At 39.7% G+C, this 25,361-nt stretch overlaps 1 protein-coding gene across 2 annotated transcripts in view; it reads right to left on the reverse strand.

Moving 5' to 3' along the window:
* The window catches only part of THADA (THADA armadillo repeat containing), a 166,320-nt gene that overhangs the window by 19,627 nt on the left and 121,332 nt on the right, over positions 1-25,361 (reverse strand). For both annotated transcript variants that reach the window (XM_080586672.1, XM_080586673.1), the window contains exons 32-36: positions 17,447-17,853; positions 17,006-17,127; positions 15,095-15,167; positions 12,420-12,564; positions 9,409-9,540 (exon numbers count right to left, since the gene is read on the reverse strand). In XM_080586672.1, coding sequence (XP_080442798.1) covers positions 9,409-9,540; positions 12,420-12,564; positions 15,095-15,167; positions 17,006-17,127; positions 17,447-17,853 — 879 coding nt within the window. The remainder of the gene's footprint in view (positions 1-9,408; positions 9,541-12,419; positions 12,565-15,094; positions 15,168-17,005; positions 17,128-17,446; positions 17,854-25,361) is intronic.

A 25,361-nucleotide genomic window follows, 5' to 3' on the forward strand; every position in this document is an offset into this window, starting at 1 on the left:
TTAAGAGCTAGTTGGCATAGGGCAGATAATACAATTTATTTTCCCCTAGCATCCCTTGCCATTCTGCCACTCACATGTAAAGAGATTTTTTTTTCCAAAGGCTTCCAAAGCATGAGATCTCCTGCACTGTCAGCTCATTTACAGAAAGCATGAATTTACTTTGTTCAGAAGAATGTGATCAGTCCTTAAATTTTTGTTTACTACTGGAGAGGCAGATTTTGCCTAGTTTAGTGGCCTGGCTTGCAAAACTTTTTTCAATAAATACAATTATCACTGCTACTTGTTTTTTCTACAATTGGTCACAGAGTAAAAAGCAAGCCAATAAAACACACGTGTTTTTTTTTTTTTCTTTTCTTTTTTTTTTTTTTTTGGAAGACTAAGATACCATAGATCTCTCTCAGAAATAAAGTGCAGTGCTGTCAAGGCAGAAGATCAATACTGGTGCTATTTTCCTTCTATCAAGAGGGCCCATGCCTATTAACAGGGACAACACTTTTACAGAAAGCATCAGACAACCTGGTTTCATAGTCCTATGAAGTTTCTTAAACAGCTGCGGAAGGATGTGAATTCTCTCTGGCTTCAAGTAAATGGCTCCTCATTAATATTTTAGTCAGGCAAAGACTCCAAGTTTATTAGGTAAGGTGGGGATCATAAACAGCCTCCCTCTATTCTGGTTTTGTAAGTAAAGAAAAAAACTGGCATCAGGGAAAAAAAAAAGCACAGGGAAACAACACATTCGGCGATGGGTCCCTAAGCCCAAAGGCAACTTCCAAAGATTTTTCTGAACAAACTATTTAAGCCCATTTTCTATCTTTTCCAGCCTATTTTTCTTCCGTATCTCGGGAAAATATCTAAAAAATATTCAAGAGTCACCACTGAAACAGGAAACAATCATACTGTAAATACAATCTGAAAGACCACAATTACTTCCCTATCAGATTTTCCAAAAGTTTTCATAAAAATATGAGATATGTTTCAGGTCTAAAACTAGAACTTCAGCTGTAAAAGAAATGTTAGAGACGCTGAATATACATATCAACATAAAAAGATGGTACAATTAGACTACAGGTCAAATCTGCTTCTGGAACAGCACCAAATTTGTTGTAGCACAGAGACCAGATTCATTTACACTTCTGGACCTCAATTCTTTCATCCTTGCAACTGACCTGTAATTGTGCCCATCCTAGAACTATTACAGGAGATGTGAAAAACACCAAATTATAGCTTCTAGCCACAGTAAATATTTCATAATCTCTACCACGTGTCATTTTGCTTTCTGGAACGATTTTCTTAAATGTAAGGTCATCATAGGCATGTTGTCAGGTAGTCACCGACTAGCACAGATAGTTACCGTCTACTCAGTTTGCCAGGATTTAAATGGTCCTGCATAAATCCTACACCGTGCATGCACATAAAGAAGCACTCATCTCTAAAAGCATGGAAGAGGAAAAAAATAGAAACGGCTAGAAGTATTGTCCCTTAAGTAGAAGGCTGAACATTCAACATTTTAAGAAGCACGTTGTCCTCTGTGAACCCTACTCTACTTACGATCCTACAGTTACCGACAGCGTAAGTACATTATCTGTGATGTTGCCTTACATGGCCTACGGTACTTTTCAGTAACATCTAGTGCACTTCAGAGTGCAGAGTGTTCCCGTCGTTCCCAGCAGCGCCCCCTCCACCTCCCTCGCTGGAACCCCTTTCAGTGCATTCCAGGAACACGCACACAGCTGTGACCTTTCCTCCCGTCCTCAACGCGCTTTATCTAACATAACCAAAGAGCTTTCACCTCCTTACAGTGTCTCTGAATACAGTCCTACACCGTGTTTGATTATAATACTGCAAACCGTTGCCAGTATTTTACACTTTGCCACTGAGGTTGCAAGAAGAACACAGCAACATCCTTTTAATATAGGATATTACACGGTCTCCATGCACAACCTTTTTAAAATAAACGTCTGTGCAAAATCATCTTGTTCTGCAACAGGAGCAGCTCTGCTTTGCTGTGAGGTTTTTCTGCTTTTGGTTGTTTCTAGTTTTTATCATGACCTCTTCTGCTTCTGCCTGGGTGGGTCTTGTCTATGTCCCTTTTCTGCTCTCCACTACTTTAAGGCCATTTGGATAAATGCCTCCTCCCGTTTAATCCCAACATTTGTCTCAAACAATTCCTCTTTTATAGCAGGTTTAGAAATCCAGTTCTTTCTGGTGAGTTGTGCATCTGGTTACCAGAATGCAGGTATGAAGACTGACAAAGCAAAATAAGTACTGGAGCTGATCCCAGAAAAAAATTGCATTAACCTTCTTTCCACTTATCTCCAATACCAGGAACGTGCCATCTTCTGGCTACCATGATGAGCAGCTTTCTTTCAATAACCAACACAATGCTCTGAGAACTTGTGGACAGTTCCGAAGAGCCCTGCTACACATCACAAGATCTGAGGAGATTTTTCTAACCAACAGACTCCAAAATTATAAAAGACTATCAAGGTAGCTTAAGAAGCACAGATGTTAGTAAGAACTCTGTAAATGAGCTTTCCAATTTGCCGTTTTTTTTTTTTTTTTTTTTCCTACCCAGGGCAGTTGGAAGGTCTTGAAATTGATTCAATTGTGGGAAGCTCTTAACTTTTCACACGATAGCACTCAGTATCATGTACCTAGAATGAAAATGTTCAATCTTCTGCATGCAGCACTAAAAATCTCCATTTTGGGGTTAGCTAGTGAAAGAACTCCAGGCAGTTTCAGCACTGCACACTCTACAGCCAAGTTCTGTGTTTTTTTAACCCCTCCATCAATCTCTGAAGAATCTAAACAGAGAAAAAAAATGCACAAGTCTTACTTAAACCAAGAAGAGGAAATCTATCGCCTGTGATCCTGCCACAGACTCCAGCTAATACATCCTCAAAACAGTGCATGCATGCAGTTCCCTAGTTTATGTTCAGGTAATTACCATGTATTTCGTAAAGCCAGGCAGCTGCCAGAACTGGTTTTAAGAGATGCAATTAAAGGAGTTGTTTGAGGCCTCAGCTTACAAAGAGGTCTATTAGCCTAACCTGAACATCAGGGCAAGTCATCGAGTGCATGAGAAAAGTTGAACCCTATACATTAATCTTTGTCCAGGATCAGAGTAACCCGACTCGTTTTATTCACCACACTCCTCCCGTTCGTCTCTCTAGAAAGCCACGCCAGCACCAAAGTAGAGCAAAAGCAGTGGATCTGTCCCCAGGTTTGGCAGGAGGATGAACACGTTGGTTATACGGAACAGAGAGTTCTGAACATCTCGTCAGTCCCTCTCCTTTACCTGCCTCACCAGGAGAGAGCGATGTAGGGACTTACAGCTTGTGTAGCGCACGTGGTGGTGCACGGCTTCCAACCCCCAGTGCCTTGCCAACTCCATTCCCCCCGCAAGGACTCGGCACTGTGTAAGTAACAGTTAAGTCTGGGGAGGAGGAAAGGGTTAACTCAATGTTGTGGTGAATTCAAGCTTTAAGAAATCTGTTTAACACGTTCACCGAAAGGTAAACATGTGGAAGAAAAGCTCCTTTTGCCAGGGCCAAGGTTTCTAGGTACTTTAAGGAATAGTCTGAAAACACTCAGTTTCAAATGCCAACAAGGACCTGAGGCAGTAATCAAAGTAAAATGCATTTCTTTACTGTTTCCTGTGTCGTATGTGGGATGCTCTTATCACGCATCTGAACACCACCACCAACACTGGTATTTTGAGCATTGACTTTTGCCCAGCATTTACGCTTAGCCGTTTCACTAGCAACTAGAGCAGATTTCATCCGAGTCCCTTGTCCTGGAATACTTCATGGATTGGTCATAAAGGACCTTTGGGGTACACGTTTTGAGATCATGCCAGTCATCCACGATTTGCTGATATCACCTGTGGTGTTGATGATGAATGCCAGACCATTGCGTTACGTTAATATCACACAGCCTGAGTTATCTCTTATCTTCTGAGTGATTTATGAGATCTTGTTAGGGCACATACGTTTGAGAACTTCTGCACAGCTTTTTTTAGAAAATAGTATCAAAGAACATAAATCTAAGCAAGATTTCTTCTCTTTCACATGTTAATACGGTTTGATCTTCTCTTAACTTCTCCTTTCCTACCTCTGCTAAAGGCTTATTTACACACCCCACCTCCAAAAAGATAACTAAATAGGCCTTTCCGCACACGGCTGCATGATAGAGACCCCTACTCTACAGTAAAAAAGTTTATATTTGAATTTACCATCTATATTCATGTGAGGGGAAAAAGGCATAAGAAATGAACTGCTTTGCTTTTCTTCCTGTCACTGAGACAGCATGATGCACAAATAGAGAGCTTTTATTCAGCCAAATGCTAAAGCCTAGCAAAGAATTCAAAGTTACCTTGCAAATGCTTCCTTCTTTAATCTAATTAAATGATTCCCCTCCTGCCCCCAGCAGCACATTTTAACTTCTTCCTTTGCACACATTTACACTCTTTAGTCAATAAGCAAAATAAAAGTTACTGAAAGGCAGGTCTGCATGCATTTAGTCTGACACAGTAAGAGGTGGCTGAGATACTGGAGGCCACTGAACCACTGGTCAATACCCATTTTCCACAAAACCTCAACCAAATCTGCTACGCAGACCTGTGCCGCCCCTTCCCCAACAGCACGTTTGTCCTCCTCCCTATTTTACTGAAGGTTAAAAGTCAAATATATCAGGAAGGGAACACCCTGGAGGAGAAGAAAAGAGAGATTTGCATTGCCTTTCTTGGAGAAATTCCTGACCCAAGAGTACAAGTATCCTCTACTGTATGTGGAATGGGAACAGAAGGATCAGGATCGATGTACCTGAATTTTTGTTCAGTGAGTTTATCAGCAATATGTTCAAAAGTGACTATGTCATCCGTAGCTCCAATCCTATCCTCAGAATCATGCAAGAAGCAAGGGAAATATTAATAACAACACTGGACTGACTTTCTAAGATGCTTGTGTGCGCAGTGACTGTGCTGCTCGGGGTGGGCCCGGTTACCTCCTGCGTGCTGTGCGAAGCTCTGCCGCAGCTACGCAGCCGCCAGCGAGCAAACTTGTCCTCTGTCCTGTACTGCTCTGCCACACTCACAGGATCATCTAGGTTGGAAGAGGCCTCCCAGATCACCTAGTCCAACCTCTGACCAACTAAACACCGGAAGAGGTCCCCCAAGGCCTAAATCACATTCAAAAGGACTTTTAGGCTCCTATGTCATTCAGGCACATTTAAAGATTTATTCAGCTCTGTGAGTCTAATTGTTCACCTTCACTTTTAAAATTGTCAGAGCTGAATCAAACCAGCTAAATTGGTGCGAATGCTGACAACACTAAAAATGCTCTTAAACCAATTGGTAATTTAGCAAGAGAAAGATTAATCTAAATGTATTTGGTTTTTATAATTGCATTGGCTTAGCTATAATGGTAAATGGTTTATCTAAACTTTTCTAATACCAACAAGCTTTCTAATGCTGACAATTTTACTTTAGGTAGTACTTCTCTAGATAAAAAACCCATAGAGGAAAATGACAACAATGAATATAACTTTCCTTCTTGCAATTGAATTGGTCAGGATATTCAGCAAAGCACTCATCAGTAGAGAAGTAAACTCCTTCCATGTGACTTAAATAATCTGCTTTCTTGTAAGGAGTAACCCTCTTGGATAAGCAACACTGCTGTGAATAGGTCTAGACTTTACACAGCCATGGGTCACTAATTTAATTAGATTTCAAAGCAGCTATTCTACATTTACACTGAATACAATACTTCCTGTACCCTCCCTCATACTAAAGGAATAAAACAATCCCCCAGAAGTTTACACCTCAACGCATGAGGAAACAACAACAAAGTGTACATGCAATACCTCTAGTTACAGATCAGGTTTATATTGTCCAAGTTATCAGTAAAACCTTAACTACCTATTAAGCTGTTATTTTTAGCAAGCAAAACAAAAGGTTTTCTCCTTTCTAGTGAGATAGGATTCTGTTTGACCCGCTCTGTTCCGAAAACGACTGCAGCCAGCCAACCTCAGTAACCCCTGCCACCCCCATAATTACAAGTTTTCACTTATATTACAAAATTAAATCAAGTTCTTCTGTATGAATAACATAAATAAAAATGAACTTTACCAGTATCAGGGGAAGTCATTGTCTTCGATAAAAAAAAAACAAAAAAAACCCACATGTTTTGCAGGAGGTTTTGAGGGAGAGAAGGGCAGAGCATAGGAGCCCTGCTGTGTGTCAGTGTTTGGTCTTCTGCGCTTTTCTGCTTTCGGCTGAAAATGGGGGCTGTAATTTTGACAGAGTTCTTTTATCACACTTGTTACCCTGGGTTTCAGACTCTGCAAGGTTACTGCTCTCATCATTTGACTGATCCAAAGCTGCATGGATTAGTTACTCAAGGAATTTTTTTTTTTCCCCGCTCACTAAAAGCCATGAGGGAATAACAAGAAACTAAGTTCATATTCCCTCCCAGGAGCTCACGTAACACTTCAAAGAATTACACAAGATAGGAGCAGTTACAGGAAGTGAAACCACTCTAATAGAAAGGACCAATTGCCTCCAGTTTCACCACCTATAAATGACCTGAAAATACTTATTACATGACACAGTCACGTTGCTACACGTGTGCTGTAATTCAGGAACATGCATGCAAGGGAAAAATATCCTCTAACAGTTATGTTAACAATCTATGCAAATAATCTGGAAGTTTATTACAATTAACAGAAGTCCAGCTTCAAACACCTTACCCTCCTGAAGCAGAATACAAATTCAGACTCGCTCCAGCTGTAGCGTACAAGTACGTGCTCTCTCATGCTGTGTTTTGCCACAGGAAAAGCAGATGCCAGGTTGTATCAGTTATCAATTACGTAGCCTTAATCAGAGTTATCAGGCCATAATCAGAGGTTCCTTTGGATCTCAGACATAAATCCAAAACTTAAGGTGTTCATTCCCTAAGCTGCCAATTCAGTCCTTCTATAGACAGCTACAGCCTACTGCTTTACGTGCTGTATACATCGGTAAGAGTTTTGTGAAGAGCAGATATAACGAGGCTAGTGCCAACGTTTCTGGCAAATCCAACGCTTGGATTTTGTGAGCAGCATTCCCACTTCGTGTGCAGCAAATTAACAACAGTAAAAGGTCACAAAAACCACTTTCTGCAATGCAGTATTTCTGGAACTATAAAGTCTACTAGGGCATAAAATTGTCTGATGAACAGAAAAACTTGAAATTATAATAGACTGCTTGCTCTCTCGTGTTAACTAGTGCTAATGGCGATAAAACAATTACAGAGTGTATGGAAAAGTCATTCTAGTCATCCACTTCTCATCTTCATCTCCGGAGTCATCTTGAATTGTGATCTCATGATAATACTACTGGGCCACAATACGTATTTATCATTGTATAATGGAAATGAAAAGTCAGTCAGTGTAAAATATCCAGCAATTTTTATCAAATTAAGGGTATAAAGAGAGCTGTTTTATGGCTTCTAGTGAATTCTGGTGTATTAGCTTAGAAATTTTAAAATCAGTGCTGTGATAAAAGAACAGACTTCCATAGAATGAAAACTGAGAAAAACACAGAGAGATTTGAATGTCATTTAAAAACGTCCAGGACAGAGAGCACTAGTGACTCATGAAATGTCTGCAGAAAACCCCAGACCCAAACATACTGCGTTATCTCACATGAACACGACACAAAGTGTGTAAATGAAAGCAACAAACAACGTTTGAAGGTAATCCTCATTTTCATCTGGTTGTAAACAAAAGCCACAGTGGCAAGAAGCCTCTCCCTCCTAACCTGAAAGCTAGAAAGCAAAGCACAGAGAAATAAAAGGAGTTTAGTGAGGAAAAATGTCACAGGAAGGAACAATAATAGAAATGCTAAATGAAGGAGGAAAGAAACTTTATTATTTCTTTTCAAAAGTGGTGTACTTTCCTATTCACAACAGGTAAAAGACGTTGATTTCATTAGAAGCAGTTTAAGTGAAAGTACAGGAAGGCAAAACTAAGTATAACTAATGGGTTAACCCAAGCTTGGGGAGGGGGTCCCTATTCTAATTAGGAACATTGAAAATAAAACCCAATTATGATACTAATTCCTCAGTTATGGCCACTTATGCTTAACAAATTGGTAGTATTGATATCACCTTGGTATTAATTAGGAAGACAGAGCCTTTAACCTCTCATCCAGCTATGGGGGCGCATCCCATGGCATGCAGACACAACTAGGAAAAAGGGATGAAATACAAGAGCCAGAGAACAGCATTGCATTATCTCCAGAGAAAGTACTATCTTGAGGTATTTGAGGATGGCCCCAAAATGCCACTGTAAGGGACCTGAGACACATACACAGAGACTCTTGATACTCAACAGAGCTGTAGCAGGGACCAGATAAATTGCCAGAGCTGCGTGAGTGTGCTGGAATCAGAGCTGTAGGAGTTCAGAGGATGATGAAAGCCATCTTTAACACATCCCTCCTTTTTCCTTCTCCTACCCCACAGCACCGTGCCTGAACAGCACCAGCTCAAAATTACATCTGCCATGTGAGCGGATCCACAGCTACTTCTGTCTACAGCAGTGGAAAACAAACATTTTTACTGCCGTGGTTGTTTTAAACCACAGAGCTGCTTTATCAACAGTCTAGCAGAAGTTCACTTAGAGATGACCTACCACCTTGTACTGACTGCAGCCAAGCTGGTACAGGCATTATTGAATGGCACAGACCAAGAGGGTCCACCAGAGAGAGATCAGCTTGGAAGCAATACTCATATTTATTCACAGCACACAGAAGAATGCTTCAGCAAAGACTCTCAAAGCAAAGTACGTTAATTAGTTAAGCCTACTCAAGTTTGTGGCTATTTTAAAACTACCAGGGTTGAGTAAACTAGGGCATGCAGACAGAAGGGCCCTCGTCCTTGAAAGCACATTGTGGGTGTTCTGAGAATTGTATTTGTTGATCTGGAACTAAATGGATTTCAAGGTCTAATAACGAATCAATGAGTTGAATACTGTTTTTCCGGATTCCTCACTGTGACCAGGCTATTATAATGACCAGAGACCCAAACACTGTCTTTCATTGCGCTGTATTAGAGCAATGCTGGCATTAAAGAATTTCCAGCATTACTCCTTATGTGACAGTTGACTCATCACAGCAAGAACCATAAAGCTGAATGCTGTTGTCCTTTTTACATACCCATATAACCAATTGCAAATTACACCAAGAACAGTAAAAACAAAATAATAAGGCATAGTGGGTGTAAAATCTCAACTTACTGTTATCTTCCATGGTAGGGGTTTGAGAGATACATGGATCATTTTACAGTTAGCAAGAATTTTGTGACGAGAATTGAAATACTTTTGTCTCTCAAGTATCTAATATTATTGAAAACTGAAGAAAAGTTAACATACCTGTTCCTTTACTGCTCTTTTTTTGAGACTGTGCCACTTGTATAACCTCAGCAGCAGCATCCCTTACTACCAAATCTTCATTCTGCAGCAGGAGAATCACACATTTCCACATCGCAAGGGTATCAGAGAGACCTATAGTTATTTATGGAGAAAAAATAGAATTCCATTTCTTACAAACATTCAAATAAATTACATAATTGTGTTTCCACACTTAAACAAGACAAATTCAGCTAAACAGTGAAATGAGGGCAGGAGAAATGCACTGGCAATCCACTAGGAAGACAACTGGGAATATAACAAAAACCTTTTCTGCTTGTGTGAACTTTATCTAGGTGGTTGTCTCAGCTTGGTTTAAACAGTAGATCACTCAATTCCAGTGGTATTCCAGAGAATGGATTGCTCTAAGTTAACTTTAAGTTTTGGGTGTTCTGAACTCTCTATAGTTTCTAGAACGCGTAATTCCTGTTTGGCAAAAGATTTGCTGCTGGAGATCCATTAACACCATGTGATGATGGATTTCCTGTCTCACTCTGCCTAGAACAGAGGCTGCCAAACCAAATTTTGTTCAGATATTGCCAGCAGTGCTGGCCACAAATGCCATTACCTGCAAGAAACATCAAACGATCACACCTTGCAGGGATCTCCCTATCACCCTTTCTCCCACCTCACCTCACCACTCACCAACATGCCCTGCCACCCTTAATGTCCTCATCTGTTGAAAGCAAGCCAGGTTTAATCCATGGGGGTAATTACCTGCACACAGCTGTAACTCATAACTGCCAAGGTGGAGGAGATCATCTTGTAAAACTCAGACAGATTCCACCTGTCACCCCAGAGGCAATGCACATCACAAGCTGTACACAGCTTACAAAACCCTTCTGTCATTTAGGGGTACCCCATGAAGGATGACCAGCTGAAGTGCAAAAGTCACCATACTCATAGGTTTGCTGGGGTATGATTAAGGTGGACTGACTTCAGCTCTCGTTGAGCATCCTGGTTAAAGGAATCCATTGGAACATCCCTTTTAGAGGCAGTCAGTTGTGAGATACTATCACTTTCTGGTGATCGCAGAGAACAACGGACTGGCTGCTTCACTGCTGTGCTGGTTTGCTTCAAGCATGTTATCAACAGGTCTATCAGAGATTTATATTACAAGGCTGGCCAGACAATTAAATCTATTGCACTGCTTGGCCAAAATGAACTGCTTGAGGCTTTACTTCACAGGCAGAAGAAGCGTTCCCGTATTTCATATAAATTGCCTATTTGGGAATAGCATGTAGTATAATAATTTCAGAAAGTAGTTGCTTTTTTATAGCACAATATGCCCAATAATGTTACGCTGGCACAGCTGGAGCAGAATAATTATCCTATTTTATATTCAATCAACAGCTTTCCGACCTAAACAAGTTGGTATCATACCTGCCAGAGGTGGAAGCCTGCTATTGCATTTTCCAGAAAGACTCTTCTGAACACTCAAGCAACGTGACGGAGAAATGGGGGAATCCAGTACATGCTGACCTGCACTGGCCCTCCTCTTATGAATGCACTTCAAGGAAGCCTTGAATGTACTTCAAGGAAGCCTATCAGGAAGACTACAGCTACAATTCATACAACTGCATTTTTCTTTAGCTTCTGCTTTCAAGAGTACGTGGTCAAACAAGCTGATGCAGAACGAGGCATAAAAATCAAATGTTTGTGTGTGCATGACCCCCTTAACAGAATGATTCTGGGTTTATATCACTGCAGCTCAAGAGCAGCTCGTGCCCTTGATTCTCGCTGCAGCACTTGACAGTTTCAGAGCTGCGAAGAAGCCCAGGCTGGCAATTCTAGGTTGTATGGAGGATTAGTTCTGCATCTTTCTTACCCAGGTCCGATTTTCAGGGCAAAAAGCCAATTTAAATGGCCATCCACTGATGCTCTGGGGGCTTTTATTTACTGGTTGGTTTGTTTGTTTCACTTTGCAAAGACTTCAAGCATAATAAATTGCTCTCTTAAATATTATAAATACCTCTTAAAAGACATCTCAAAATAAACTGCTCACTTTTGAAAAACACCATTATCTGCAGCATAACAAATACTACCATTCTTCTTGCCTAACAAAAATTTGTATCCAGTCTATATGAGTGGACTCAAGCTACTCAAACTAGAAAGCTATAAATAGCTATCTTCAAATTATTACAGAAACCAAAAGCATTTAAAGCCTACTGTCTTGCTCAAGATGCAAAACAATTTCTTTACCATTTTGGATAAATCCTGGCCCTTTAGTCACAAAATCCCCTTACTCTGTGCTCACAAAAGACAGGGAAAAAAAAAGGGAAGGAGATGATAGGTTTTTAAATTAAAAAAAAAAAAGCAAAACCAAGAAACTCTTCTGTACAACAGACCACAGAATTTCACATAGCTTTCTCTCTCAGTCACTAATATTTTGTTGAATAAGGCTGTGAAGGGTTTTTCTTTGTTTGTTGGTTAGTAGATTGTTTAATGTTAACTTAAAAAATCATAATACCTCTGTAGTATAATGTGATATAATTACTAATCATTCTCATAGTAGAATGTGTTGTTCCACAGTAGAATGTTTTTCTTAGACTGAAGCCTTTAATTTCAACATTCAGCCAACAGTTTTGTTGTGCTCGTGATGTTAAACTGTAAGCATGTCCACGTCACCAACAGAATATGTCAGAAAGACCTGGGTCAGAGAGCAATTGCAAGCCAGTAGATCTGTACAGAGATGTATATTGGCCTACAGACATTAGAGCACCTCATGTTCCCCTTCTGCAGAGTTACTGCAAGAAGCTCTACACGTGCTCTTTCTGCCAGAATTTAAATAAATTTATAGCTTAAATAAGTAAATAATGTTTAGTACACTGCCCCATAAAAATTTGCAGAATACCTTTTGATTGAATTGTGTGTTCTGACTGCGTGTACATATACATGTACCATAATATATTTTAAGTCATGTGATACTGGGTTTCATCTAAAAAGATCCAGAAAATTGTGTTCTAACTACTCACCAAGAATGAGCTTCTCATTGATCAGAAGGAATGGTGTTATACTTTTAAGTACCTCAGCAGCTGCTAACAGCATTTCTGTCTGTTGCTCATCTCCACAAAAAGAAATTATCTGTTGAACCCATTTTTTTAAGACCTCCTCTGAAATCTGAAAGCAGAAAACACATGGGAGAAGTATGCTGTACCATTCGGTGCTATTGGTGACCGTCACATTAAACTACAAACTGCCAAAGAGATACAATCCATTAGTAAAACCCATTTTTTTCCAATGTGGTGAATCTTATGTCCATTCGAAAGTTGGTTTGCTATGTCACAAACAGTTAAGACGGAGGATTTTCCTTTAGTTGTACCCATATTCACAGGCAATTCTCTTACTCTATCCCTTTACACCAGACTCACCAATGACCACATAAGTCAAAACATGTCCTTTTGTCCTCTATTCTAAACATGAATGCTAAAGACAGATACACTGGACAGTAACAGAAAAAAAGGAATTCACAGGAGCATCCTACATGTAGACTGGTACATGCATCTGGAAAAACAGCTAACAGCATATGAACTGTAGCAAACAATCATGGTAGGAATTTTGGTAACAATACAGTGCTTGGTAAAGAGGGGAAAGCAACTGCATCTGTCTCCTCTGCAGATACTGGGGATGGACAACTGTTTTTACTGAGACTGCTGAGCTAACCTGGGCTCTGACAGCACGTGCATTCAAAACACTGAAGGAATCTTGGTTGATTGGTGGCTGAAATACAGCAAAGCTTGCTATCCTGAAAGCCGGAGAGTTACAAAAAAAGAACAGGAAAGAAAAAAACCTTCAGTTGCCACCTTGTGGAAAACATTTAGTCCTCAGAGCCATACACTAGGAAAATGACAACTCAGGAATAATGGACCAAAGCTTTGACTCTTTTTGACGTGTAGTGATGGCTCTGAGATTTTTTTCGAAAGAAATAACATGCATTTTGCTTGCAAATTGAACTGTGCTCCCAAGACTTGTCAACTCTGATGTCCATTGGGACAACTGGGCTGTAACAGGGAAGAAGTAGTCCTCACATATGAAAAGGAGCACAAGCTCAGCTTGGAAACATTTAGGCTGTGTGCAACTGTACTTTTTTTTTCCCTTTTCTATTTTTTTTTTTTACTAAAGGAAGTGAAAAAATGAAGCAGATAAGGTACAGAAGAGAACCAATGTCAAGGTGAGCCGAGTTAAAGTGCACAGAAGTGCAGGAGGACTCATCGAGGGGCAAATGAAACCTTGCTCGTGCTCTGCCTCACTGGGAGTGGTTCGTGCCTGTGTACCAGTGCTGCACGCAGGGACGGAGACTGAGCATTTCCTACAGAGTTTGTAATGGGCTAAACAAAATAATCTCCTCAAAGATCACAATTACTCAAATTTTGAATGGACACATGCATTATCTCAAGCAACCCCTCCTACAGATGCACAAACTGAATGCAAGCCCAAAGAAACTTAGATGTAAAACTCCTGGTGTACCTGATCTTTTATAAAGCAGAAAGCGCTCTCCATACAGATGTCTTAGGTCTCCCATGATTTACAGGCTTATTAGAAGGAGTTGTGTTAGCGTCACTACAGTTCAGAGCGTGCCAGCATTTTTCACTAATTCCTCTTCATAAATTATCAGAAAACTGCACAGCAACATTATGTTCCAAGTCTATTTGTGAACCCAAATTTACATGGTTGTTTTATTGTTTATAACTTGAAGTCCGTGCATTTTGCCTTTCTTAAACAAAAAGAATTAACAACATAAGTCATTTTAATTTTCCCACTTCTTGTGTGCAATTCTGTGGCTTTTTTTAATGAGACAGAAGTTTATGTAACATACAATGTGAATCAATTCTGCTGTGTATTTTATAAAAAACAACAGCTATAAGGAAAAAATTAAGTTTCCATAAAGTGTGTTTTGTATCTTCGAAAATGTGAAAAAATAAAAATGGCCTAGTATTAAAAGCTGCATCAGTACTGCTCTATGCATATATATGTGATATCACAGACTGACAACTTAAAATCTAAAGAAATGTGAGGCAGTAATTTGTGTTGCTATCAATCGAAATCAAATAGTCCATAAAAACAGCAACAGAGAACACAGCATCTTGAATTTTACAAGGCTTCTTATATTTATTCTAGTGTTCAGAAAACAATTTTTAAGAGGAAATTCAGTGAAAAACTCCATGCAGACAGCGGGCTGCAGTGCTCGGAAAGCAGTGCCTCCATGTTGAGACTTGGCAAGGCCAGATCAGCCTCAACACCACCGCACCTTCTGGCCTCCCCGAGAGGCCGTCCTGCTGCCTCCCCTGCCACCAGGAACCACAACACAGCCGCACTTTAGGATACGGATGGTTCAATACAGGGTGTTAACTAGTTGGCGTTTTTCTTTCCACGTTATAGTGACTACTTCGGATGGTCTCAGAAGTTGAAATTAATCCATTATTTATGTATTTTAGCTTGGAATTACTTTCAAAGGGAAATACTGAGGCGCTGCTGGTGGAGGTTTCACTTCCGAATGCAGTGCTTAGTTTAGAGGGGAATACGTAATGGCAGAAAAACACATGCTTGGGGCATGACACAGGAAAACACAAGCTTGGGGCTTCTATCCAAAAGGAGCCACGTTACTTCTACCATCAAAAACTCCAGAATTAAGCTGCTTGTTTTCCCTTACCTGCTGATGATTCTGTAGAAGATGCATAACCAACTTTGAGGCAAATTTGAGAGCTATGCTCTGAATTTCAGCACTGAGAAAAAAAGGTAAAGAACATATCAAAATAAAGCAGTTACTTCTGCCATCATTTCACCTCTAGAAGAAAATCAGCTAGCTCTTAATTGTTCCTGACTGTCACCAATGCGTATCTTGCAAGCTGAGCGCTCAGAGCTTTACATTACAGATCGTGACATTAGTTAAAATTTCAGTTAATATGCAAAATAAATAGGCTCTTTCTTCACCTCTTCACCTTCTTTTTTCTTTTTTTTTTCTATCTACATACTTCCTGTAGAAAAATACATTTGAAAATAGAACCTGAGTCAAACAAACCAGACATTATTTGCAATGATAAACAAAAGCATTTCCTCAAGCTGGCATTACTTTTCTCTCTCTTCTACAACTGCTAGGAAATATGAGAGAGAAGAAATCTCTCTTCTACAACTGCTAGGAAAGTCAGTAGTGCACAATACACCAACTGCTGACTCCTGAGCCTCGGTACTGCTCAAAGGGTCTCAGGAGATGGTGCTTGGCACCATGGCTTCTGAAGGGGTTGGTCTCTTGGCAGAGAATGGCAACACCTGAGCAATAAGGTCTGCTATTTCAATGACTTCCCTCTTCAATAGCACCAGCCGGTGTTATTTTACCAAGTGTATCTTATTTCATTCCAGAAATAAACACACTACATCATCATTTAAACTTGACAAATTTAGTGCAAATCAACCACAGATGTGCACAGCTATCTAATGCCGTCCTACACTCTAAACCCTAAATATTATACATTGGTAACATGGTGGCATGATGTTTATATGATTTCCAAAAGAGACAACCACCACTACTAGAAACAGGACAGTCTTGCCCTCAGAGCCTGGACATTTTTCACCCTCTTTGTCCATTCTTTCATGAACAGACAGACACGGCCGCTAATTCAGTGTGAACTACAAACTGGCACTTACTGCTGATTTTGCAGGCCCAGTCTCATTAAGGATTGCTGTTTCAATAACTATATACAGATGGAGGAGAGCACACAGTAGACAGACAGTTTGGTTTCTCTGGATGCACATTCAAAGAGGTGCTATACACTTGAACCTAAGCTTAGACTATCAATTTCTCCCAATATATACTGCAGGTTAGGAAGCCCGAGCAGGAGCAGCCAGCCCTGTCCAGTTAGACTTCAGAACAGTGTGTGTACCAGATCTGAAGGTACAGCTTAATTCTCAATTTTCTTCTCTTGTGCATTCAAAACTTTACACTTGCATCCAGATAATGTGAAAAAATGAGTAACATCAGCACTGGGGATATGCATCCAGTCTACAGGATGGAATAGATTTAAGCATGGCTGGGCAGCCCACAATGCACAAGAAACAGAACCCAAATTCAAATAATCTTGTGAGGACTAGTTAGGCCTAGGTTTTTATTTTTAAGGTTAACTGTTTTTGCTAATCCAACAAGGGAAATCATGTCTGTCACTTTCTACAGACCTTCCACAGAAAACCAGAATAGAATGGATGGCAGATGCAGAGCGATTTAGTGTATGTTTGGATCCTCACCTCTGTGCATTGTGGTATTTCCTGATTGCCATTTGGAAGAGCTATAGTCACTGGCTATCATCTGATAGTTGCAGTAACTTATTATTCATGAACTGTATTGCTGGACATTTATTGGAGGCTTGCCAGTATGACTTGAGGGCCATTTTAACAATTCAGATCCACGTCTAACTTCTCCAAAAAATCTCATCAAAAGATACCTTTTTTCAAAATAAGCCACGCTTATATGAACTTTTAATCAATGTACAGCCCAAAAATCTGATAAATTGACACTTGAATATCCAAGGTTTTTCAAAAACAAGTATGTAATATTCATGGCAGACCATACCTGTTGGAGATATCTACAATGTTTAAACTCCAGGTTAAGAGCTCATTTGGATTCAGTTTTATAGAGCATTCAGTCTTTGGAAGAACTTTTCTGAGATCCATCATGTAAAGAATTTCCAGCACCTGCACACACAATTCACAAAGAATTTACAAACAATCTCAATGTGAACGTGTACATGTGAGACTACTAAATCACCGACTCAAGCCCCACTCTAATGTTCTCCCCTGATAGCATTAAAAAAGCAAAGAAGTTCTTGCCTTTACAAAGGAACATGATACAGAATTATAACAAAGATCTATTCAATGGTAAAACAAACAAACAAAAAAAAAACTACTCATACAGTATTTAAAAACATCATGTATGTTTGAAATATACTAGTAAAAATTAAGAATATCATTTAGTGAAAACATACCAAACATCAATAAGGTAGCACTCTCCTACCTTGTAAAAACACTCGAGATTCTTTTCCTTCAGAGCCATTGTGAGAAGAATGCCTTCCAAGTCAACAAGCAAACACAATACACCTTCTTCTGCAATTTGTTTGGCATTTGCTTGTTTCAGCCAGAGCAATACTGCTTCCAATGCAAGGAGACGTACTTCATGAAACTCACTATGAAGGAGATGAACTATTGACAATGGTGGCTTGGCTATTTTCTTCGCAACAGGTGAACTGCTGCTCCGGATGTCAGCACCTGTCGTCACCGACAGCACGGATATCACAAGTTTGGTGATGCTTTGGAGATACTGTGTCAGTCCAGGTACTGCAGATGAGTAGGGAACTCCTGTCAGCAGTTCAGAATCTGAGATAACTCTGTTCATCTCTTCCCAAAACTCAAGCAGCTGCATTCCTGAAATGAGAGTAAAACTAAGTAAAGTGACAAATCCATGATGTGACAATCTGCTGCAGGCAACAAAGTGATTCTGAAGCTGAAAAACTTTAGGTATGCAAAAAGGCCTCTCAAGGTAAATTCAGGAATAAAATGAAAACATAGATTCTCATTTTATCCTAATTTTGAATTACGAAACAGCTTTCCTAAATATCATGTCTATTCACATTTAAACGCAAATAAATGGGGCAGAAACTTTTCTGAAAACTAGAAATTGTTTAACATGTGGCGAGAGCTTCAGACAACTTAAGACTGCTACAAAACTTTGTACATTACTTTTTATCCAGTTATAACTGTTTGATAAGTATTTTCTTAAATCAAGTTGATAATAACAGTCTTGCAACTTGTATATGTTTTGCACTGTCACTGTAAAAAGTGATTAATGTACACATATTTAAATACAGATAAAAAAAATGTAGGTAGTTTGGAAAGTCAGAAAGGACCAACAAAAACATACAATCGTATCACCCTTGACAGAGTAGCTCTAAAATCAGAGACCAGCTCAGCAAGGAGCTCTCTGTCAGCCTACCCAGCTGCAAGTGAAGTCAGGAGTAACAAGCACACAGCCACTGTGGTAATTCTGGAAGTCCCACCCTTTGCAGAGATTCAGTCAGAAAAGGATACCATTAAGAAGATGCCCTTTCTACATAAATAGACCTGTCTTGTCTGTACCAATCTAAAGAATTTACAGATTAAAAAAACCAAGAACCAAAAAACACCACTATCCTATGCCTATTAACTTTGAACAGCTACCACAGCTAAGAAAAAAAGGAGGTGCACAGTAATAATCCACCTCATGCACGGAGGCAGGAACTGCAACACTTCAGCCACTTGCACTGCTGTGACTGCCCCCCGGTTGCACAGCACAGCCCGAGAACCAGCTTTAGGGCACCACCACCTTCTGGAGGTAACAAAAAGGTCCCTTCTGTCTGTGGTGCCACAGGGTTTCAGGCTCCAGCAAAGCTGTCGACGTTGACACAAAATGAAAGAAACAATCAACAGTCCTCTCTCTCCTATGGACGCAGACCGAAATCCTCACATTCCTTGAGTTCAACCATCTCCATCACCAGCAGGAACAAAGAATTTTGTAATACTGAAACCGAGATATTTGCCCAGTTTGGAGATGTTTGTATTGCTTGTGCCGCAAGGAAATTAATATGCTATATCCCACAAAACTCAAATATAAACATGAAGTAAGGGAAAGTCCTCAAGAGAAACTCACCCAGAGAGAATGCTGCAACTCCTGCTGTGGGATGTTAGAAGGTTGTTTGTTCTATCAAAATGCATTAAATACAAAGATTAAAGCAAACTTAGCTAGATTTCTTTGGTATCTACAAGGCACCAATTCATTGCCACATAGCTTTGCTACTTATAATTAAGTAAACATGGAGTACTACCAAAAAGCCTACCCAAATTTTACCATTAAATTGCTGAACTTGACAGGAAGCTGCAATGCAAATATGAACTCCTGTTTTTTTGCCCTTGAAGACCTTTCCCTAATCCTTCTATTTACAGTGAAATTTCCTGCTCTTTCATATTCAAATGCTTTCAAAGCCATCTCAACATGTCTGACATTTACATGGAAACTTGACATGGCTGTGATTGTCTAGCACACAAGGCAGAAGCGTTTTCTGAGTAATTCTGGACCAGCTTCAAAGAAATTTGGTGTTTGAAAAAGATTTTCAGACATATTACCTAACCATTAGCTCCGTCATACATGTTTTCACTAAATTTTGTTTTCTGAGCTGATCTGATATAGCCAGAGAAACTGCAGCATCACTGTGAACCTATGTCAGCACAATCCTCAAGATGCCCCAGATGGCTTCCATCTCCTAACATGCAAATTGGTATATTTTACTTGCTACATTTTCCAAAGCCCCTCCAAACAGACTGGCATTAAATACCAGAATTATAGCATAAACTAGTATTAATGCTTATGTCACATGACAAGTATCCAGCTGCCAGAACTCCTTAATTTCTGAACCGTCTGGTTGCCTTGGAGAGGGATTAGGCTGTGGTCCCAGTTATTACACAGCCAGACTCCACAGACATCGGTTTTACAACAGAAGCAGTCCCAAGCACTTGAAATAAAAAGGTTTGAGTTCAAGTGCCTCGGTTCCAGAAGAGAAATGGCTTCAGTTTCAGAGCTTTCTACCTGCTGCCCTCGGCCACATTTTGGCAACACGCTCTTCCCCTAGCTGTTCGTACCACCTGGGTGTTCCTAAGACTTGCAAGAAGTGCCTTGTGTCCTATCAGCGTTGCTTTACACTGAGGAACAGCTATGAGAGCGAGCAGTGACCCTCCTGTGAAAGCCAGGAGCTGGCCATGCTCTACGTTTCAGATCTGATGTTTCACTTGAATTTTGCAAGGCCAACATAGCCTCACCCTGTGTCGTCTTCTTTGGAGGAGAAAATTATTTCCATATAGAAACCTGGCAGAGCTACTAGCTCCTAGAACTCCTAAGCTTGCAGAGACTGCAATGCAATAGCTTTATGGCACAGATGCTCTCCTTTGGTGCCTATCAGATGCTTTTTCTCTTCTGGAAGCCTTCTGGATGACTTCTGTTTTTCCCATGTTGTTGTGAAGGACTGGGCAGCCTGGCTCATCTATTTTACAGGTCTCTTCAAAATTGGATGTCTCAACAGGAAGACTGACAGCAAAATACGATTGTCTGCATTTCTGCTTAGCCTCAGAGCACCACAGAGCAAATCCTTCTACATTCATCTTGTGGTCTACACACTCCAACACTCTTTTTCACACAAATACGTACAGAAGGAAAGAAACCCATCCTATTACAGCACAGTGGAAATATTCCTGCCTTCAACTCTGTCTCTATGAAATCTTTCCTGGCTTTCATGTAAATGTTTTCTCCTCTGCTTAACTTTAAGTAAACTCTTTTCTTTGGCTTAAATCAAAGTATCTGACTAAACAAAAAAAGCACACTGGTTCCCAGAGTAAATGTCTGGTGCTGTTAAGACGCAGTAGAGGCACACTTTTATTTACAAACAAAAAATACTGTACAATTTCAACAACCAGCTGCTGCAAGAAAGAACAAATTTTGGCTGACGTAACATGGATCCTAGCAAAGGGCAGTCTTCTCCAGGATGCCGAGAGATGCAGAAAAGCCCCCAGGAATTAAGTGGATTATTTTTTCCCCCCTTTAAGGATTGCCTCATTTGTGTGGGACAGGAAGACTCTTTTCTAGGAAGCGACACATCTTACACAACCACTTGGTTCTCTGCACCACAGCGCACGAACATCTCAGTCTTCCTCAATCCCTTTATGTCTGCAACACTGAGATACACACACAACATCCGTATCATCAGCAGAGACAACTAATACTTAGGAAAGTAGATCTCTAACTCAAAATATGCATTCCCTATACTAGTTCAGAAGACTGGTTGGAAAAAAATTATTATTGACAGTAAGGGACATAGAATTTTGACAGGGTTTGTCATTTGGGGAAGGGGGTAGGTTTGAAGGTTTGCCTTTTTATCCTATTTGTGAGCAAGTTCTATGCTGAGGACAGGCTATGGAATAACTAGATGCATACAGAAAGAACAGGGAAACTTGCCTGTTTGGGAATCAGCAAGCTGCCAGCTATGGACAACTCAGCCAATCTTTCACCTCAGTTCTACAGTACAACCAACAGTGACAGAAACCATTTGAACTCCTTCTATATTTAAAACCTGAAGTTTCATCATCTTGTCAGCTGACGTACAGCACTGGTTATGTATTTCTGTTACAGCAGGTAACTTTACAAAGCCTATTTAGGCTACTGCCAATTTGACACCTCTTGTGTGAGCTTTTTTTCTGAATATGTGATTATGATACTTTAAAGTATTTTCGCACTATAGATAAAGATCAATTCCTGCATGCAGCCCCTTGAGCATCCATGCCATCTACCATCTTCCTACTAGAGGTTCCAGAAGACAAGAACAAAGTAGGGGGAAAGGGAAGAAATTATTACAGACACCGGAAATCATACTGACACACTGCGAAGTCAGACAATAAAAATTACAACGGCAACAACAACATGTTGCTGCGTCTGCATTACAATGTTATGGGAAGGGAACATGGTCCAAACACCAAAAATCTGGATATTCAGCATCATTCACCAAGATCTGCAGGAAGTTGGAATCTTTTATGGACTGAGGAGAGGTTAAAATCCTTTGCACCCGAAAACTACCATCTATCCAAGGCTATCTGAAGAGGCTGCAGGAATACAGGGAAGGCTGAAATGTAATCAGAGCTAAGAAAAGATTTTCCTAGATGAGTATCAAGGAAAAGTATTTTATTTAATATTTTCCCTTTTTATTAGAAGTGGATTAGGAGAAGTCACTGGTAAATGAGAAGAAGAAACAAAGAACAGAAGAGTCTCTTTTATTGCAATGCAGAACTAAGATAAGTGTTTACGATCAGGGGAAGGCCGTATTTTAAGTAGGATGTTTTCTTTTAAAGATTCCTGCAATATCTTCAACATCAGAGACTAAGCATCAGTACTCACAACACAATCCAAAACTACAAACAGGAGGGACCACCAGAATCCACTGATAATTTACTACAGCAGACAGAAGCATCCCACTGCATTTGCTAAAGTATAAAGGGAAAGTTCTGAACAGGAAAAAAAAGCACTCGATCTGGACACTGAGACTGTCTTTTTCTTATTGTTTCTCTCTCGAACAGTACCAAGTTTTACTTTTTTTTTCTTTTTTCTGTTTCATAGATAGAAAGCCATGAGGCAATGCCGGTCAGTCAGTGCAACATGCTGGAACCTAAAGAGAACCTGAAATGCTTTCATAAGGATGAGCACTCTCCGTTGTCACAAGGGAATCTTAAAAGCTGACATTAACCACGATCAACACCCCTCTGCCCAATGGTTGCTCATTTCCTATAACACCTTTCCATAGTCCCAACTCAGCAAAGCATCTTAGCAATACTACGCTCTACCTTCCACAGCCCTCCTCCTTTTACCATGTACTCCTCCATCTTTTTGAAAATACTTCTCCTCTCCTCCTCCTGTGTCTCTGTCACCAGTGCACGTCCTACCTCTTGGATTTCCTTGACTACCTGTTGGCTTTACACGCCCCCTCCTCCTTTCTCCCAGCATTTATTCCCTCCAGTCTTGGTCAGTTTGCTTTACTGTCTCCCACTCACTTCTGTGATGCCTTCTGGCCACCACAGCACGTCTGGCACTCAGTCTGCCCCTAGCATTTTACTGTCTGTGTAACCACAAACCACTCCCTGTATCTTGGCCCTCCAACGATCCGATCCTCAGCTCTTTCATTCTCCTGTCTGCCAGTGATGTGGATATTCTGGTTTCAGCTTTATTTGGCACAGTCACAAAAATGCAGTGACCATGTTGTGCTGGGCAATTCTGACATCAACAGTGCTGATGGATACGGGGGGTACTGGCTTTTCCAGATGAGGTGAAAGCTTCATAAGCCCAGAATGAGAGACTCATTTGAGTGTTTTAAAAAGGGAATTCAAATACCATGCTAAATCATCAAGAGCTGGCGATACCAATGATCTCTATAATCCCAGCACCAGAGAGCATTCCATATGTAAAATGGGAAGCTACTTCTTTGTCATCTTGAAGTTCATCAATTATGAGCTACAATGGAAAGGGAAGGTTCATGTTTAAAGTAAGATCTTATTTTGAATGCATGCTGGTAAAACAAAACAACAAAAATGCAAGCCATGTTGATGAATCTTTAGACCATAATGCAAAGATACTTAAGAACAAGCAGACCTATACGTATTGAATTAGAATATTGGTTACCTGTCTACACTTCCTTTTGACTTGTCTACTGCAATGTCAGTAGGCACAGACCATTCAGATGATGCTGTAAATACATTATAAATCTTTACCTTCCTCGAATCAAAACAGTAACACTGACCAAGTGCCACAGACAAAACACTGGCACACTGAGTTTATATAATTTGTGACATAATGAACAAAAATTGCTTTCAATTTGTTCAGATGGATTTTTTTTTCCTAAGATAATTAGACCAAATAATCAAAACATGCATTAGCAAACTGCCAATGTTTTTGTTCACAATAATTGTTTGGCTACACTTCTTAGGAATTTAGGTAAAGGAAGTTAAAGTATGATTAAAATAACTAACCCATTTATTCCTGCCAAATTTTTACCATGTAGACATTATCAGATTCTAAGTTAGCCTGCAGGAAAACTCACCTTACTTACCATTTAGCTTCCTTTCAAAACAAGAAAAAGAAAGAAGTACAATAGATAGCAGAAAAATAAAACTGTGGGCACAGCCTTCAAATGCTATTTGAAAGTCCTTTAACTACAATTTCATTCAGGCAAAATGTTTAAGAGATTCCTACTTAAAAAATAAATAAATTTTGTTTTCATTGCAAAGCATCTAGACATTTACACACTATTTCAACCAATACGTAACTACAAATTAAAAAGACCAAGTGTAACTAAGAGAATGGTATTTCAATATATGTTACTTAAAACACAGTATTCTGTCACATAAGAAAACATCAACAAAAGGGGATTAGGATAAAAACAGTTGTACATAATTGCCCATATTTCTGATCTCATACATAAATATGCAATGCACTTTTTTTTTTTTAAAAAAAAAAAAAGCAATTGCTCCAGCTGATCAAAAGGAGATTTAAGAGTCTTAAGTCTTAACTAAGCTGTACCTACAAAAGGTTAAGCTGCTTGGAAGACAGCAAGAAAATGGAAATGCTCGTTTCCAAAACTCAAGGAAAAATGTATTACTGAGAGCAGAATACTGGCTGCTGCATTTTGATACCAAAACTGGATATTTATGAACAGTATTAATTATATAAACACTGAGTAACTTCGTTACCACTGACGACAACAACACTGGAGTTTGTTTAATCACAAGAACTTTTATAAATCTTTCCCCTACAAACGCAGAAAGGAAAAATGCTTGGCTAGACTTCAAGTGGCTTCTTCTTCTAAATTACAGATTCGCAACTTTGATTTCCTATTGAAATGTCTTCTCATTCTCAATGAACTCAAAATTTTAATACACTATACTCAATAACAGGTTAAACCAACCAGGAGACTGACAGTATGCATATAAGATAAAAGAATGACCAGAGAGGATTATCTTTAGCAGATTTTCCCTTTCATCTTTTCCCTGACTTGTGTTCTGCACCCCATTACATTTATATTGACTTGCTTTATCAACACAATGGAATATTGTTTATGGAGAAGTGTTTTTTGTGTTTTTTTTTTTTTAAACACAACCCAGGGTAAAATTTACTTTTATTAGTCAAGTATATTTTCGTGAATTGTATCCTTCACAATTTGTACACAATACTATAAGAAAAGTGTTCTGAAAGGCCAGCAAGAAAGAAAATTTGACCACTTTGCTTTTTGGCATTCGTCATCTGTTACAGACAGAAAGAACATCTTAATCTGAGCTTACGCCGCAGTGCACTGCCCTGGCTCCTGTGTTAG

This window comes from Anser brachyrhynchus (assembly GCF_964034855.1).
Source record: "Anser brachyrhynchus genome assembly, chromosome: 3".
NCBI classification, from domain to species: Eukaryota; Metazoa; Chordata; class Aves; order Anseriformes; family Anatidae; genus Anser; species Anser brachyrhynchus.